Source organism: Pseudonaja textilis, chromosome 1 (genome assembly GCF_049901715.1).
Source record: "Pseudonaja textilis isolate UNSWEBS1 chromosome 1, rPseTex1.2, whole genome shotgun sequence".
Classification (NCBI taxonomy): domain Eukaryota; kingdom Metazoa; phylum Chordata; class Lepidosauria; order Squamata; family Elapidae; genus Pseudonaja; species Pseudonaja textilis.
In genome coordinates this window covers 325,033,502-325,047,982 of record NC_141990.1, presented here as the reverse complement: position 1 = coordinate 325,047,982, position 14,481 = coordinate 325,033,502, and the positions used below count along the sequence as shown (strand labels likewise).

General features: G+C 42.2%; 1 protein-coding gene across 1 annotated transcript in view; it reads right to left on the bottom strand.

Annotated features, from left to right (window-relative positions):
* TMEM59L (transmembrane protein 59 like) overlaps positions 1–14,481 on the bottom strand; it is a 39,237-nt gene that overhangs the window by 5,575 nt on the left and 19,181 nt on the right. The window contains exons 4-7 of the mRNA XM_026699055.2: positions 7,588–7,734; positions 4,279–4,387; positions 2,197–2,320; positions 758–875 (exon numbers count right to left, since the gene is read on the bottom strand). Coding sequence (XP_026554840.1) covers positions 758–875; positions 2,197–2,320; positions 4,279–4,387; positions 7,588–7,734 — 498 coding nt within the window. The remainder of the gene's footprint in view (positions 1–757; positions 876–2,196; positions 2,321–4,278; positions 4,388–7,587; positions 7,735–14,481) is intronic.

Genomic DNA, 14,481 nt, shown 5'->3' with positions numbered 1-14,481 from the left:
TCAGGAACAGAAATTTTGGTCCCAATTATTGTCATAAGTTGAGGACCTACCTGTAATTTTGTGATGGGGAGTGACTACAGCAACATTCCCCAATATGGTACCTCCCGGCTGCATTCTATTTAAGCTTCCCAGAATTCCCTACATCTGGGAATGGATTCCAACATAAGTAAGTAAATCAATAAATGAATACAGGCACATCTCATTTTATTGTGCTTTGCTTTATTGCACTGAAGGCTCAAATGACGAATACTATTTTCAGCACTGAAGTATTTTTAATTAAGGTATGTACTTTCATTCATAAAAGTACATTGGCTTTTTTTTAAAGACACAAATGAACAGACTACAGAATGGTGCAAATGTAATTTTTATACGCACTGTGCAACAAAAAAATGTGTATTCCGATTTTCTTTCTATTCTCTTTCCCCATCCAGGCACAAAATTGATAATAAAAGATAACTAATTCCTTCTGAATGCATTGAACGCTTTAATACCCAAAGGGACTGACAAATTAACCTGTTGCCAAAGAAAACAATAGTGACTCTTTGGGTATTTAAAGATTGAAAAATGATTTTTGGAAAAAGTCAGGGGCTAAAGCAGGGGTGTCCTGCTAAAGCATCCTTCCTACTCAACTTCCTGGTCTCCAGAACCCCAAATTTAGAGTTCATGCAATCCAAATTCCTCAAGAGTCCTGAAAAAAAAGTCTTATACAGTGATGAACACAGCTACAGAAAGGACCCACCTCCTAATTTCTCCTTACCTGAGTCTTGACATGTTGATCCGGTGCAGTCACCAAACTGGCGCAACTCAGCCAGAGCATCACCATGATGGAAAGGAAGAGACAAGCAGCCAGAATCCAGCGGGGCAGCCCTGAACGCCTATAACACCCAAAAGCAGCCCCCACACCCGCCAAAGAGAGGCCACAAAATTACCATGGACAGATGGGGAGCGGGCTTCAAAGTATCCATATATACATGTGTACAACCAGTTTTGCTAGTAATTAAAATGTTGGCCTAGAAACCAGGAAACAGTGAGTTCTAATTCCACCTTATGCACAAAAGTTGGCTGGGTGACTTTGGGCCAATCACCAGGAGACAGTGAATTCTAGTCCTGTCTTATGCACAAAAGCTGGCTGGGTGATTTTGGGCCAATCACTCTCTCAGTCAAACCCTCTTCACAGGGTTGTTGTTGTGGGGAAAATAGGAGGAAGGTGTATTAGGAATATTCACTGCCTTGATATATTTATGAAGTTATGAAGGCCAATAAAAATTTCATACATCTACACACGGATGAAGATTTTTGCCCTATTTCTGAGTACTGATTAATGGTTGTTTTTTTAATTTGTACTTCTGCCAATGTTTCATTCTTTATTGTCTAACATTTCACAGAGCTCTTATTGTTTAATTGGGGATATGACCAGGGATATCTGAAGGGAAAGATCAGAAAGTGAAGACGGTGACAGCAACAATGGAATTGAAGCTCTGCCTGTTTTTTAATCCACTGATACATATTAAAAAATAGAGATGGAGCTTCTGTCATACTGTCAGAGCTATTAACTTAAGTATTTAATTTTTTAAAAGATAATATTTCTCAACAATACAAAAGATGAACTAAATTACAACCAATAAAGAAACAATAAAAATAAAGAGAACAAATAAATGAAAAAAGTTAAACAGAAAAAGAAGAAAACAATAGCCCAAAGAAAGAAATTACTGGTGTCAGTCCTCCAATATAGACTAAGCTAGAAAACCAAAGACCTGCGGGCCAACATTGCTTTTATTTTAAAGTTATAGTACAGGTAGTCCTTGACTTACAACCATTCATTCAGTGACCATTCAAAGTTACAATGACACTGGAAAAAAGTGACTTATGACCGCTTTTTACACTTATGTGATGCAGCTATGGTCACATAATGAAAAAATGATCCCTAAATGAATATTTGTAAGTCAAAGACTACCTGTATGAACTTAAATGTAGAGGGGGGGAAAAACAAAGGATAAAAAGAAGGGAATTTTTACATTTTCCTCAAGCCAAATGCAGATGTTTGGATTACCCTGCCACCAGGATCAGCTTCGCCCACAATTTGTCTTGCATCTGATCCAATCCAAATACAATTTTATTCCCCAACTTTCTCAGTTTCCCTCCCTTCCTAATTTCTAAACCACATGATTAAAAAAAAACCCCAGAGCGGTATATTACTTGGACATGCAGCCCAGGAAATCATGTTCCAGAGGCATCTGAGACTCCCCCACAGGCTGAGCTGCGGCTGGGGCTGGGCTCTTGGGCTCTTCGATGGGAGGTTTCTCCAATTTCTCTTGAAGGCCTGAAAAGAAAAGGAATAAGAAACGAGAATAAAAGGGAAATAAGACAAGTGGGTTACAAAGAGCTCAGGCCAAGCACCAGCAAGTGTATTTATTTAGCAATAGCAATAACACTTAAGAGTTATATACCGCTTCACAGTGCTTTACAGCCCTCCCTAAGCGGGTTAAAGAGTCAGCCTATCGCCCCCCAAAATCTGGCTTCTCATTTTACCCACCTCAGAAGGATGGAAGGTTGAGTCAGCCTTGAGCCAGTGAGACTCAAACTATAGACCTGCTGGCAGTGGCAGTCTGCAATACCGCTTTCTAACCACTGCGCCACCACGGCTAGCTTTATTTTATTTTAGTTTTATTTTTTATTTATTTCATTTTATTTCTTTATTATTTTATTTAATATTTTATTCTTTATTATTTTATTTTATTTATTGGCATCTTAAGTGCCACCGTGGCACAGTGGTTAGAGTGCAGGACTGCAGGCTAATTCTGCTGACTGCCGGCTGCCAGCAGTTTGGCAGTTCAAATCTCACTAGGCTCAAGGTTGACTCAGTTTTCCATCCTTCCGAGCAGTGGTGGGGTTCAATTTTTTTTATTACTGGTTCTGTGGGCGTGACTTGGTAGGTGTGGTTTGGTGGACGTGGCAAGGGAAGGATACTGCAAAATCCCATTCCCTCCCCACCCCACTAACCTGCTTTCCAGCTCCATTCTCCAGGGCAACAAAAGAAGACTCAGCCAATCTGCTGGGACTCAAGAGGCAGAGAATAGATAGGGGCGGAGCCAGTCAAAGGTGGTATTTGCCGGTTCTCTGAACGACTCAAAATTTCCGCTACCGGTTCTCCAGAACCGGTCAGAACCTGCTGAATACCACCTTTGTTTCCGAGGTAGGTAAAATGAGAGCCCAGATTGTTGGGGGCAATAGGCTGACTCTATAAACCACTTAGAGAGGGCTGTAAAGCACTGTGAAGCTGTATATAAGTCTAAGTGCTATTGCTATCTTACCATAGGGTAATTCTGGGCAGCTTACGGTTACATCTTAATTAAAATAAAAATGTTAAAATCAGTCTATACATCTTAAAGGTGCCATAGTTGAGAAATGCTGCTTTAGAGAGAGTCAATAACCACCAAGAGTCATAGAAATCACTGTGAACCCACTGATTTTGCAGTCGGCTTTTAAAAAGAGTTTAAATTGGTATCTCCATCATCTTTGGTGGTGGCACATGTCACAGTTTAAATCTGCCAGGGATACAATCAAGGTCAAACGAGGTACTAATACCACTCCATAAAGCTTTAGTAAGACCACACCTGGAGTACTGCATCCAGTTTTGGTCACCACACTATAAAAAAGATGTTGAGACTCTAGAAAAAGTGCAGAGAAGAGCAACCAGGATGATGAGGGGACTGGAGGCAATTTGATTAATGGTTGCAGGAACTGGGAATGTTTAGTCTAATGAAGAGAAGGACTAGGACAGGGGTATTCAAACTGGACAGCTTTAAGACTTGAGGACTTCAATTCCCACAATTCTTCCTCCATACATGTTAGCTTAGGAATTCTGGGAGTTGAAGTCCACAAGTCTTAAACTTGCCAAGTTTGAAGACCCTTGGACTAGGGGGTGACATGATAGCAGTGTTCCAATATTTGAGAGGCTGCCACAGAGAGGAAGGGGTCAAGCTGTTTTCCAAAGCACCTAAAGGCCAGACAAGGAATAATGGATGGAAACTGAACAAAGAGAGATTCAACATAGAAATAAGGAGAAATTTTCTGACGGTGAGAGCAATCAACCAATGGAACAGAAGTTGCCCTCAGAAGTTGTGGGAGCTTCGTCACTGGAAGCTTTCAAGAAGAAATTGGACTGCATCTGTCAAAAATAGTGTAGGGTCTGCTTGGGCAGTGAGTTGGACTAGATGATGTACAAGGTCCCTTCTCTGTTAATCTGTATCTAATCTGTACCCTGAGTCCTCATATTACCTGTGTGTGGCTTCAAGGTGTTGGGGGCCGAGACTGTCCAGGTCTTCTCCGAAACCTCTGATTTGGGTGCCTGGGCCTCAGGAATTGGATACTCCACTTCTGGTTGCGACTGTCAAAGAAAGATAGAAAGGCTCTCAAGCATTCGGGAAGATCTTCCGCATCTGCTGCACCTCGTTGAAGGAGAACTGGTGAGGGGGTCCCAGGCAAACATATCATATAAACCACGTACCAGATCACATGTTCCTGCAGCTTTAAGGACCACGTCTTCTGGAAGCTTAAACCTGAAGTGGACAGCTACATTTGGCTCAAAGGATGGACTAGGTTAAGTTTGGCATCCCGCAGGTTGCACTCCCAAGGCGGGAAATGACCAGTGGCTTAGCAACCAAGTTCTGAAGGACCCACCTGGGGTATGTATGACCTGGATTTGAAGTTTTGACAATCGGGCCACCCCACAAACACATGGCTGCCCTTTAGGAATCTGACCACATTTATGGCTATTTGCAGACTCCCACATTCACGTGATCACGTTCTACGATAGTTTTTGCCAGAAATTGGCATTCACTTTCGGTTTTCAGCAAAACCACCTCTATAGTGAACCATCGGTTTGCTTAATGATCATCACAAAAAGACCTTAAAATTGTGTCAGTGACATGACCAACCCATTCATTTTATGCGCATCACAAGTTATGGCTCTGATTGCAGGCTCCATTATGGTCCTAACTTGAGGACTACCCATATCTTCACCATCTGCAAGCCTAAAGGTACTCACTCTGCCTTGAAATCTCACAGCTCCATCCCCACAGGAGAAAAGTGGACTTCAGTTTTTCCACTCTTTGGGCCATAAACAGAAGGTCTATGAGTCACCAGGAGTGGAGCTCAACCCGCCACAACCATCTTGTTGTGGCAAACTTGCTGACAATTCCACATTGGATAACTCAGCAAAATATTATCCACCCGTATCATCTGCCATTTTTATGTCCCATTTTTTAATGGAAATGTTCAGCTCAAAGAAGGCTTTTAAATTAATGAATCATTTTGATTTTAATCTGCTTTGGTCACAGCAGGTGGCAGCACCTAACCAATGTTGTATGATCTTAAGGACTACACTGGGTTGGACCTGGTTTGTACTGGATAAGAGACCACTAAGAAATCTCAGGGGTCTAGGCTAGACTGGAAAGACAGAAAAAAACATGCCCAAAGAGACACATGTAAACTTATTCCATGAGTCCTCACAATTCTATAGAAAGGGAGGGAGGGAGGGAGGGAGGGAGGGAGGGAGGGAGGGAGGAAGGAAGGAAGGAAGGAAGGAAGGAAGGAAGGAAGGAAGGAAGGAAGGAAGGAAGGATCCACATAATCATGTAGCTTTTATTTTTACATAAATGTGGTTCTGTTAGTTGTATTAGTTGTAAGTGCTATGAAATAAAATTTTAATTAGAGGGAAATCACTCTTGCCAGAGATCTGAATAGGTTAGGTTTAGCAATGTGTCAACATCTGCACCTGTACAACAAATTCAGTTTGTTTGATATTAATCCTGAGTTAAGTTATTTTTGTTTTCTTTGTTTAACGTGTTGCACAAATCAAGATCATTCAGTTAATTAGCTTATGGTTCAACATTGTGTGCTAAATCAACTTCTTTTAATGAACCCATAATCCCTTGCGGGATGGAGTCCGGGCAACTGAATGGATCTAAATGTTTACTGGCCGGATGCTCTCCCTGTCGCCAATGCAGAGTTTTGTTCAGCAGATTAATTGTCATTGTGCCCAGAGAGAAAAATATTTGCCTCTACTTAGGATCGAACTCACAGCCTCCCGATTGTGAGGCAAGAGCGTCACCTCTAGGCAACCGCACCACTCATTCTGTGCTAAATAATGCAGGTTAAATCAGTAACAAAATGTATTTATTTATTTATTTTACTTATTTATTTTATTTGGTTTGTCAGTTGCTTACAAGATAATAGGTATAAGTAAAAATATAGTTATGAATACATGGATACATATAAGAAAAATAAAAAGAAACAATAGGACAGGGATGGTGGGCACGTTGGTGCGCTTATGCACGCCCCCTACAGACCTCTTAGGAAAGGGGTGAGGTCAATAGTAGAAAGTCTAAGGTTAAAGTTTTTGGGGTTTGGGGAAGAAACCACAGAGTCAGGTAGAGTATTCCAGACATTGACCACTCTGTTGCTGAAGTCGTATTTCCTGCAATCAAATTTGGTGCGATTAACCTTGAGTTTGTATCTATTGTTTGCTCTTCTATTGTTATGGTTGAAGCTGAAGTATTCATCGACAGGTAGGACATTGCAATGTATGATTTTATATACTATACTTAGATGGAACCTAAGGCAGCGTAGTTCTAGGTTTTCTAGGTCTACAATTTCAAGTCTGGTGGCATAAAGTATTCTGCAACGAGTACAGGAGTGGAGAACTCTTCTTGTGAAATATTTCTGGACTTTCTCAACTGTGTTAATATCAGATACAGAATGTGGGTTCCCGACTGATGAGCTGTATTCGAGTATTGGTCTAGCAAATGTTTTGTATGCTCTAGTTAGTAGTGTAATATTACCAAAGAAAAAGCTACGTAAAATTAGGTTAACAACTCCTAATGCCTTTTTGGCTATGTAGTTACAGTGGGCTCTAGCACTTAGATCAATAAAGATGAGTACTCCAAGATCCTTGACAGAGTTTAAGAAATGTAATGCAAATGCAGAACAGAATTCTAATCAATTAAAAAGAGCCCCTCCCATTAATTCCTTTCTGATTTAGGTTTCTCCTATACCAGTGGTGGCTAACCTTTTGGGGCTCCTGTGCCAAAAATTGTGTGCACGCTTGCGCACACACTTGCATGCCAGCACCCTGAAGGCAATGTGCACACACCCGCCCCCTGCGCATGTGCTCACAATCCCCCCTGCTGCCCCCCCTTACATGCACTGTGCCTCACAGCTGATATTTGGCCAGTTTGAGGCCTTTTTGGCCTCCCAGAGCCTTGAAAAAAGCCTCTGCAGGCTTTGCAGGCTAAATAATAGGCCTGTTTCGTCACTTCCGGTATTATAGGAAGTGACAAAACGGGCCTATTATTTGGCCTGCAAAGCCTGCAGAGGCTTTTTTCAAGCCTCTGGGAGGCCAAAAAGGCCTCAAACCAGACGAAAATCATTTCTGAGGCGCATGCATGTGCAGTGAGGTAAATTTGCATGCGGCTTGCACAAATGACTCTGCGTACTACCTGTGGCATGCGTGTCATACGTTCGTCATCACGGTCCTATACTATTCCTTTTCTAAATCTCCTCCCCCCAATTTTTGCCACGACTTACCTGAAACACGACTACTTTTCCATCATCTGCCTGCAGATAGAAGGTCCATGTGGAAGAAATAAAACTCTGAGCAGAGCTGACAATATCATTGCAGAAACTGGAGACCAGGTCAAAGACGGAGAAGGAGGCTGGTTTCTCATCTTGGATCTATTAAATTACAAAATGAAATTAGCACGGTTGAACTGATTCCTTCCTTCTCACTTGGGCCCATGAAATTGAGAAGAGCCACTTAAACGGTTGGCTTTTGGTGAGAATAAATAGAATTCAGATGATCAGGTCTGGAAAATGTGGCCTCGGTAGTGGGAAAAGGTAACTCAGCCACTTAACTCTGACATGATATTTTCAGATAAATGTACAGGTCGTTCTTGACTTACAACAGTTCGCTTAGTGACCGTTCAAAATTACAACAAATTAGACTGTGAAAAAAAAGTGACTTATGACCATTCATCACATTTATAACCCCATGGTTGCAGCATCTCTATGGCCACATGATCAAAATTGAGACACTTGGCAACTGACTCTTATTTATGATGGTTGCAGTGTCCTGGGGTCATGTGATCCCCTTTTCTGACAAGCAAAGTCAATGGGGAAGCCAGATTCATTGAACAACTGTGTTACTAAACTTGGCAACTGCAGTGATTCACTCAACGTCCATGACTAGAAAAGGTCATAAAATGGGGCAAAACTCACTTAACAACTGTCTCGCTTAGCAATGGAAATTTGGGGTTCAATTATAGTTGTAAGTTGAGGACGACCTGTACAAGTGAGGAGGAAAAGCGGGAGTACAGAATAGTCCTCGACTTACAGCCATTCAATCTGTCAAAGTTACAACGGCACTGAAAAAAGTCTCTTATGACTGACTTTCACACTAATGGCTCTTGTATTTTCCCATGGCCACATGATCAAAATCCAGGTGCTTGACAACTGGCATGTGTTTATGACCGCTGCACTGTCCCACGGTCACATGATCACCAACAGGGGTGGGCTTCAAAAATTTTAGCAAAGAGTTATCTGCCTGGTTGCTGGGTGGGCGTGGCCTAGTCGGCCTCCTGCACCATGGCGGCGGGGGGGCTTTCCTCGAGCCTCCAGGAGGGTGAAAACAGGCTCGCCGGGCTCCCGAGGCTCCCTGGAAGCTGGAAACGGGCCCATTTCTGGCCTTCCAAAACTTCCGGGAGGCCCATTTTTGCCCTCCCTGAGCCTCCACGTGCACCCTGCACTTAACTGCATCCAAAACAGGCTGCGTGGGGAATTCTGGGAGGGGAGGGATGGGCGGGGCCAGCCAGGAGTGAGATTTGGGGATTCTCTGAACTGCACAGAATCTTAGCTGGCGGGATCTCCTGAACCCCTGTGAAGCTCCAGCAGCCCACTCCTGATCATGAACCTTTCCATCTGACTCCAGACAAGCAAAGTCAACGGGGGAAGCCTGATTCATTTAACAGCTGCATAATTCACTTAACAACTGCAGTGATTCATTTAATAACTGTAGGGGGGGAAGGTCATAGAATGAGGAGAAACTGTCTTGCTTAGCAATTTTGGGCTCCACTGTGGTCTTAGGTTGAGAACTACATGTATCCTTAGCTAGCCCAAGACTCTTAAATGGCTCAGTAGGAAGTACTCCGAAAAGGAGGGTCAGTAAACCTGGTCAATCATCTTTAAGAAGTTAGACCTAACAGATCTAAGAGTTGGAAGGGACCTTGTAGGACATCTAGTCCAACCCCCTGCCCACCCAGGAGACCCTACACCACGTCTGACAGATGGCAGTCCAGTCTCTTCTTGAAAGACTCCATCTAATTAGGCCCATCCAAGTAGCTGTGTTACAAGAAGAGGAATCCCTTGACAACAGACCCATTCCTCTTACCAGTTTTGGAGGGGGAAAAAAATGAAGGGAAAATAGCTAATAAGGAATGTCGTTTAAAATCTCACTGGCAAAGTCTGACAGCATCAAGCACATCACTGAACAGATGATTGGTGACAGAAGCCAAGCTGAGATGTCCCAAAACCATGCCAGTGCAGGTAATCCTCAATTTATGACCACAATTCGGACCAGAATTTCCGTTGCTAATCAAAGTTGTTGATAAGTGAGTCACACACCCAATTTTACCACCATTTTTGTCATATATGTTAAGCTAATCACTGCAATTCTTAACTGATTCAGGTGGTCACTAAGTGAATCTGGTGTACCTCATTGACTTCACTTGTCGGAAGCAAGTGGGAAGATTGCAAATGACCCTGAGACATTGAAAATACATGCTGGTTGCCAAATGCCCCAATTTTGTTGAATAGAATAGAATAGAATAGAATAGAGAATAAGAATAAAATAAGAATAGAACAGAATAAGGGATAAGGGATTAGAATAGAATAGAATAGAATAGAATAGAATAGAATAGAATAGAATAGAATAGAATAGAATAGAATAGGTCAGAAGGGACCTTGGAGGTCTTCTAGTCCAATCCCCTGCTTAGGCAGGAAACTCTAAACCATTTCAGACAGATTGGAGCAGTTGTTAACTCACCTTTTCAGTGCCGTTGTAATTTCAAAACAACCAGTTGCTATACAAATGTTTGTAAGCTGAGAACTTTCTGTACTTTTTTGGTGCAAAGCTCAGGGCATAACGGACATTTCCTGGAGGAAGTGAGCACAGATCCTGTATTCCCAATATGACATTTCCTGACCCAGATATATATTTTTATTTTTAATATAATAATTCCCTTTTCAGTTGAACAGTGTGTTGTCTGGGGACAAGTATCTTTGTTCAACAGTAATCAAAATTTGCAACATCACTCATTACATTCGTATTAATTCTACAATATTAAAGTAGTAATATTCAACATACTTATCCTAGTATTTGCTTATCTCTTTTAACATATCTTCATTATTTTGTTTGCCTGTTTCTAATTTACTTTTTTGTTGTTTAACCATTGATTAAATAAATCCCATGTCATATAATATTCAGTTTGCTCTTTCTCCTTAATTGCAAGCGTTAGTCTGTTCATTTCTGCACATATAGGAATGTCTGTTCATTTCTGCACATGTAGGAATCTCTTCACTCTTCCAGCTGACCCAAATATTATTGTGTGTTGCCAGAACCACTGGTCAGAGACTTAACTAGGATAGTGGCACAATGCATTTAAGAGAATTGTGTGAATAGGGTTAAAGCTATTTAATCCTAAAAAGGCAGGGACAAGCTCAGAAATCATGGTTAAATCCAGCTTCATCATACCTGCCCCATTGGTTCTGAACCATAATTCCTTCCTTCCCTCACTGTCTTCCTTCCTTCCTTCCTTCCTTCCTTCCTTCCTTCCTTCCTTCCTTCCTTCCTTCCTTCCTCCCTCCCTCCCTCCCTCCCTTTCTCCCTCCCTCTTTCCCTCCCTCCCTGCTTAGATCTCCTATGACATATTTCAATATATACGTATAGTACAGCACTGAATATTTTTGTTTCGAACACTATTTTCCACCACTTTACCCTCTTCCACTACATCATCCTTGTAGAATTTGACTTCTCTGGTTAAAAGGAAATCTTGGGCTCCTCCACCCCCTGAAACACTGGCCGGCCGGCCGGCCTGCCTGCTTGCAATTTTGACCTGATACCACACAGGTAGGAAGAAGGCTAAGTCAAAAAAACCAGGTAGCTCACAGCCTCTGAACTGACAAGCCCAACATTTCATCCGCAAGGGTGCCACACCGCGAGGGAGGCCTGCTTTGCAGTAGGCCACCTCGGTCTTTAGGTAATTCTTCCCTCTCCTGATTTTCTTGTCCCAGAGGGAAAAGTCAATTATAAACAACCATCGTATTTTAAAAGAGAGAAAGAAGCAGCTTTAGAAAGTTGCCTCCCACCCACTGTTTCAGACATTGATCCTTCAACAGAATTCTGCACCAGGGAAGCAAATGCTTTCTTCTCTATAAAATTTTTTTTTTTCTAAGACTTGGCTGTAAAAATACAGCTCCTTATGTCAAGATTTCCCTCATGTTTTTCTGCTAGGAATCTCTGCTGCTAGAATAGCTACTTCTTCTTTTTTAGAGCAAGATTTTCTTACTGCAGGGGTGTCAAACTGGCAACCCGCTGGCCAGATGCCTCATACGCAGGCCCTGCCCAATCCAGCTCCGCCAAGGGGAAAAACGTCGCAAAACATCACCTGACAGTAATGTGACACCACGAGTTTGACACCTGTATCTTACTGTAACATCACAATAAGATATGAGTTTATAGTCCTGGTTGGCGCTTGTCAAGAATACCTCAAAGGGCTGACATCGATCTTGCAAATCTGCAAGTACACCTCTCCCCTTTATAGTCCAAGAATTAGGGAAGGTCCTTCTGAGCGGTTTGCCAGATCCTCGTCCCTTCTGCAGACTAAGCTGCCCTTATCTGACCTTTATTCAGCCTTCAGCTCCTGCTACTGCCACATGTCTCTCAAGGATAGGCTCACAGACCTTACAACAAATGATTAGAGGAGTGCCTTTGCACCATCACAATAGAGATGAACCCTCTCAGGGAGTCCACAGCTTACAATCAGTTGCTTAAATAGGTTCTACACCAGAGGTCTCCAAACTTGGCAACTTTAAGACTTGTGGACTTCAACTCCCAGCTGGCTGGAGAATTCTGAAAGTTGAAGTCCACAAGTTTTAAGTTGCCAAATTTGGGACCCCTGTTCTACACCATTAAAATCCATTTGCAGCATCCCACGATCACACAGCTACATTTTACGATGGTTTGCCCAATCCTGGCATTGCTTCCAGTTTTTTGACAAAACCAGCCTATAGTAAATTGTTGGTTGGCTTAATAACCATGAGAGTTATTTAATGAACCACAGAAGTCACTGTATGACTGCAGCATTTTGCTTAACCAAATGCTGCAAAATAGGTCACAAAAATCAGGTCGGTTCTTTGAGTGACCTGATTTACAATCATCACAATTTATGACCGTGATGGGTAGATTCCAGTATAGTTGTAAGTTGAGGACTACCTGTATCAGTTGAAAAAGGGAAATGTAAAGAGACTTCCAAGAAGAATTTATGGGATCCTTAGGGTCTTGTTTGGACCACATTTTAACAAACACTATGTTCTGTCTCACCTTTCCTCTTTCCCAAAATATGAAAGAGTACAAACTTACACCAACACAGGCAGGCAAGCTGGCTCGGACTTCACAGAGTTAATTCTTTGGAACTGATAATATTCTTGGCATTCCCACATGTCCTGCCTGCCAAGTCCGAACTGATAAAGTTCTACTCACAGAAAATCACAAGGCAGTCCACAAAAATAGTCATTCACAAAGAAAACCTGAAGTAAGGTTAAACTTTGTCCCGTACAAAGTTTCAGGAGAAAACACACCCACTTTTATCCCCTGTGGGGTGTGGCTCAATGACTCAGCTCACTCTCTGACCCTCCCACGCCTCCTATGTTGCTGCTCACGTTTCTCCCTACGACGCTGCTTAGGATCGAGCCAACACTCTTCCTCTTTACTCCCTGTCAGGGGCTGCTCCGATATGCCTTCCTCCTGATTAATCTCAGGCTGTTCCTCTCGGTTGTCTGATGGAACCTGAGGCATTATCAGAGAGGAAGGTCCTGGGGAGGAAGGCATTCCCAGTTCTTCCTCCTCATCTTCCAGGTCCTCTGACAGCATAGGCTCTGGAATCGGGGCCACAACACACTGGAGTAGAGAATCTGCCAATTCCCCTCCCAGAAGTAACATATTTGTGAATAATAGTTAGGATTCTTAGGATAAAAATCAGGGGTAGTCCGATAAAATCCTTGTCAATCTTCTGCAAACTAGAAAGAGATCTAATTCAGATTCTACCTTATTCTGTCTCTTCAATAAAATGGATCACAGATTGCATAGCTTATTATACAAAACAGACCCCAAACCAGCCTGACAAAAGTGATGTTTAGAATATTTATGTGCTTAAGACTCTCCTCCTCTTTGTCCTTCCCTGGCAGTTTCTGGATAGCAATTATAATTTGAGAGATTCTAGCAGCCCATTTCCACCGAAGCAACAGGTGGAAAATGAAAATGAGTCACAGGCAGGCCAGATTCTTCTAATCCCAGCTAGTTATTTGTTTTTTTTTGCTTGCAAGGCCTTTAGCTTCTGCTTGTGAGATTGCTGGAGGCCATGGCAGGGGGGGAAAAATGCTAGGCCGGGGCCTGTTGCTTTCCAGCAGGCCTTTCCAGACATTCTTCAACACCAAAGGTAAAAAACAGAACTCCTGAGGCAGGTAGATCGTAGCTCTCCAATTCTGTTCCCCCATGTGCCTTTTTGGGGATCATCTTAATAAAAACGGCTGTGTCCTACCCAACCAAGCAAACAGCAATAACAAATTCTGAAACCAGTCCTGACAGCTACACGCTTAGCAATGTGTATCCACCGGGCTGAATAATTACAGTGTAAACAGAAAGGGCCTAGATAACAAAACAACCTTTTTTATTTTACTTGGTCTGAGCTAGATTATAATGACGTTTTCATCTACTCAGTAACCACTCTGGCAGATTACAATAATGACAGTTTAAAAAACAACAACACCAAGAATAAATTAATAAGCCAAACTGGAAAGTCCAACATCCAGAAGTATACTGTCAGTAAATGAAGGAGCAGAAATATTGTTGCCAAAAAAAGATATTAACGCCAGGTGATATTAACCAGGTGGCCTAGCTTAGGGAAAGCATTGTTCTGTGTGAGGCCCCGTAGGGAAGGCCTTCTGCAGAGCACCTGGGTGGGTGAAAACCTTCACGGCAATAATAATGACATTGTGACTGAACCCCCATCTCTGTGGTACACAAAACTCCATTCATGTTCAAAAGGGTTAGGGCCTCTGTTGTGCATAAATGTAAGTTTATTACTTACATTTATTTATTTTTGTTTCATTTTAGATTTCCTCCCCCTGTATTTTTATAAATAACTCAAG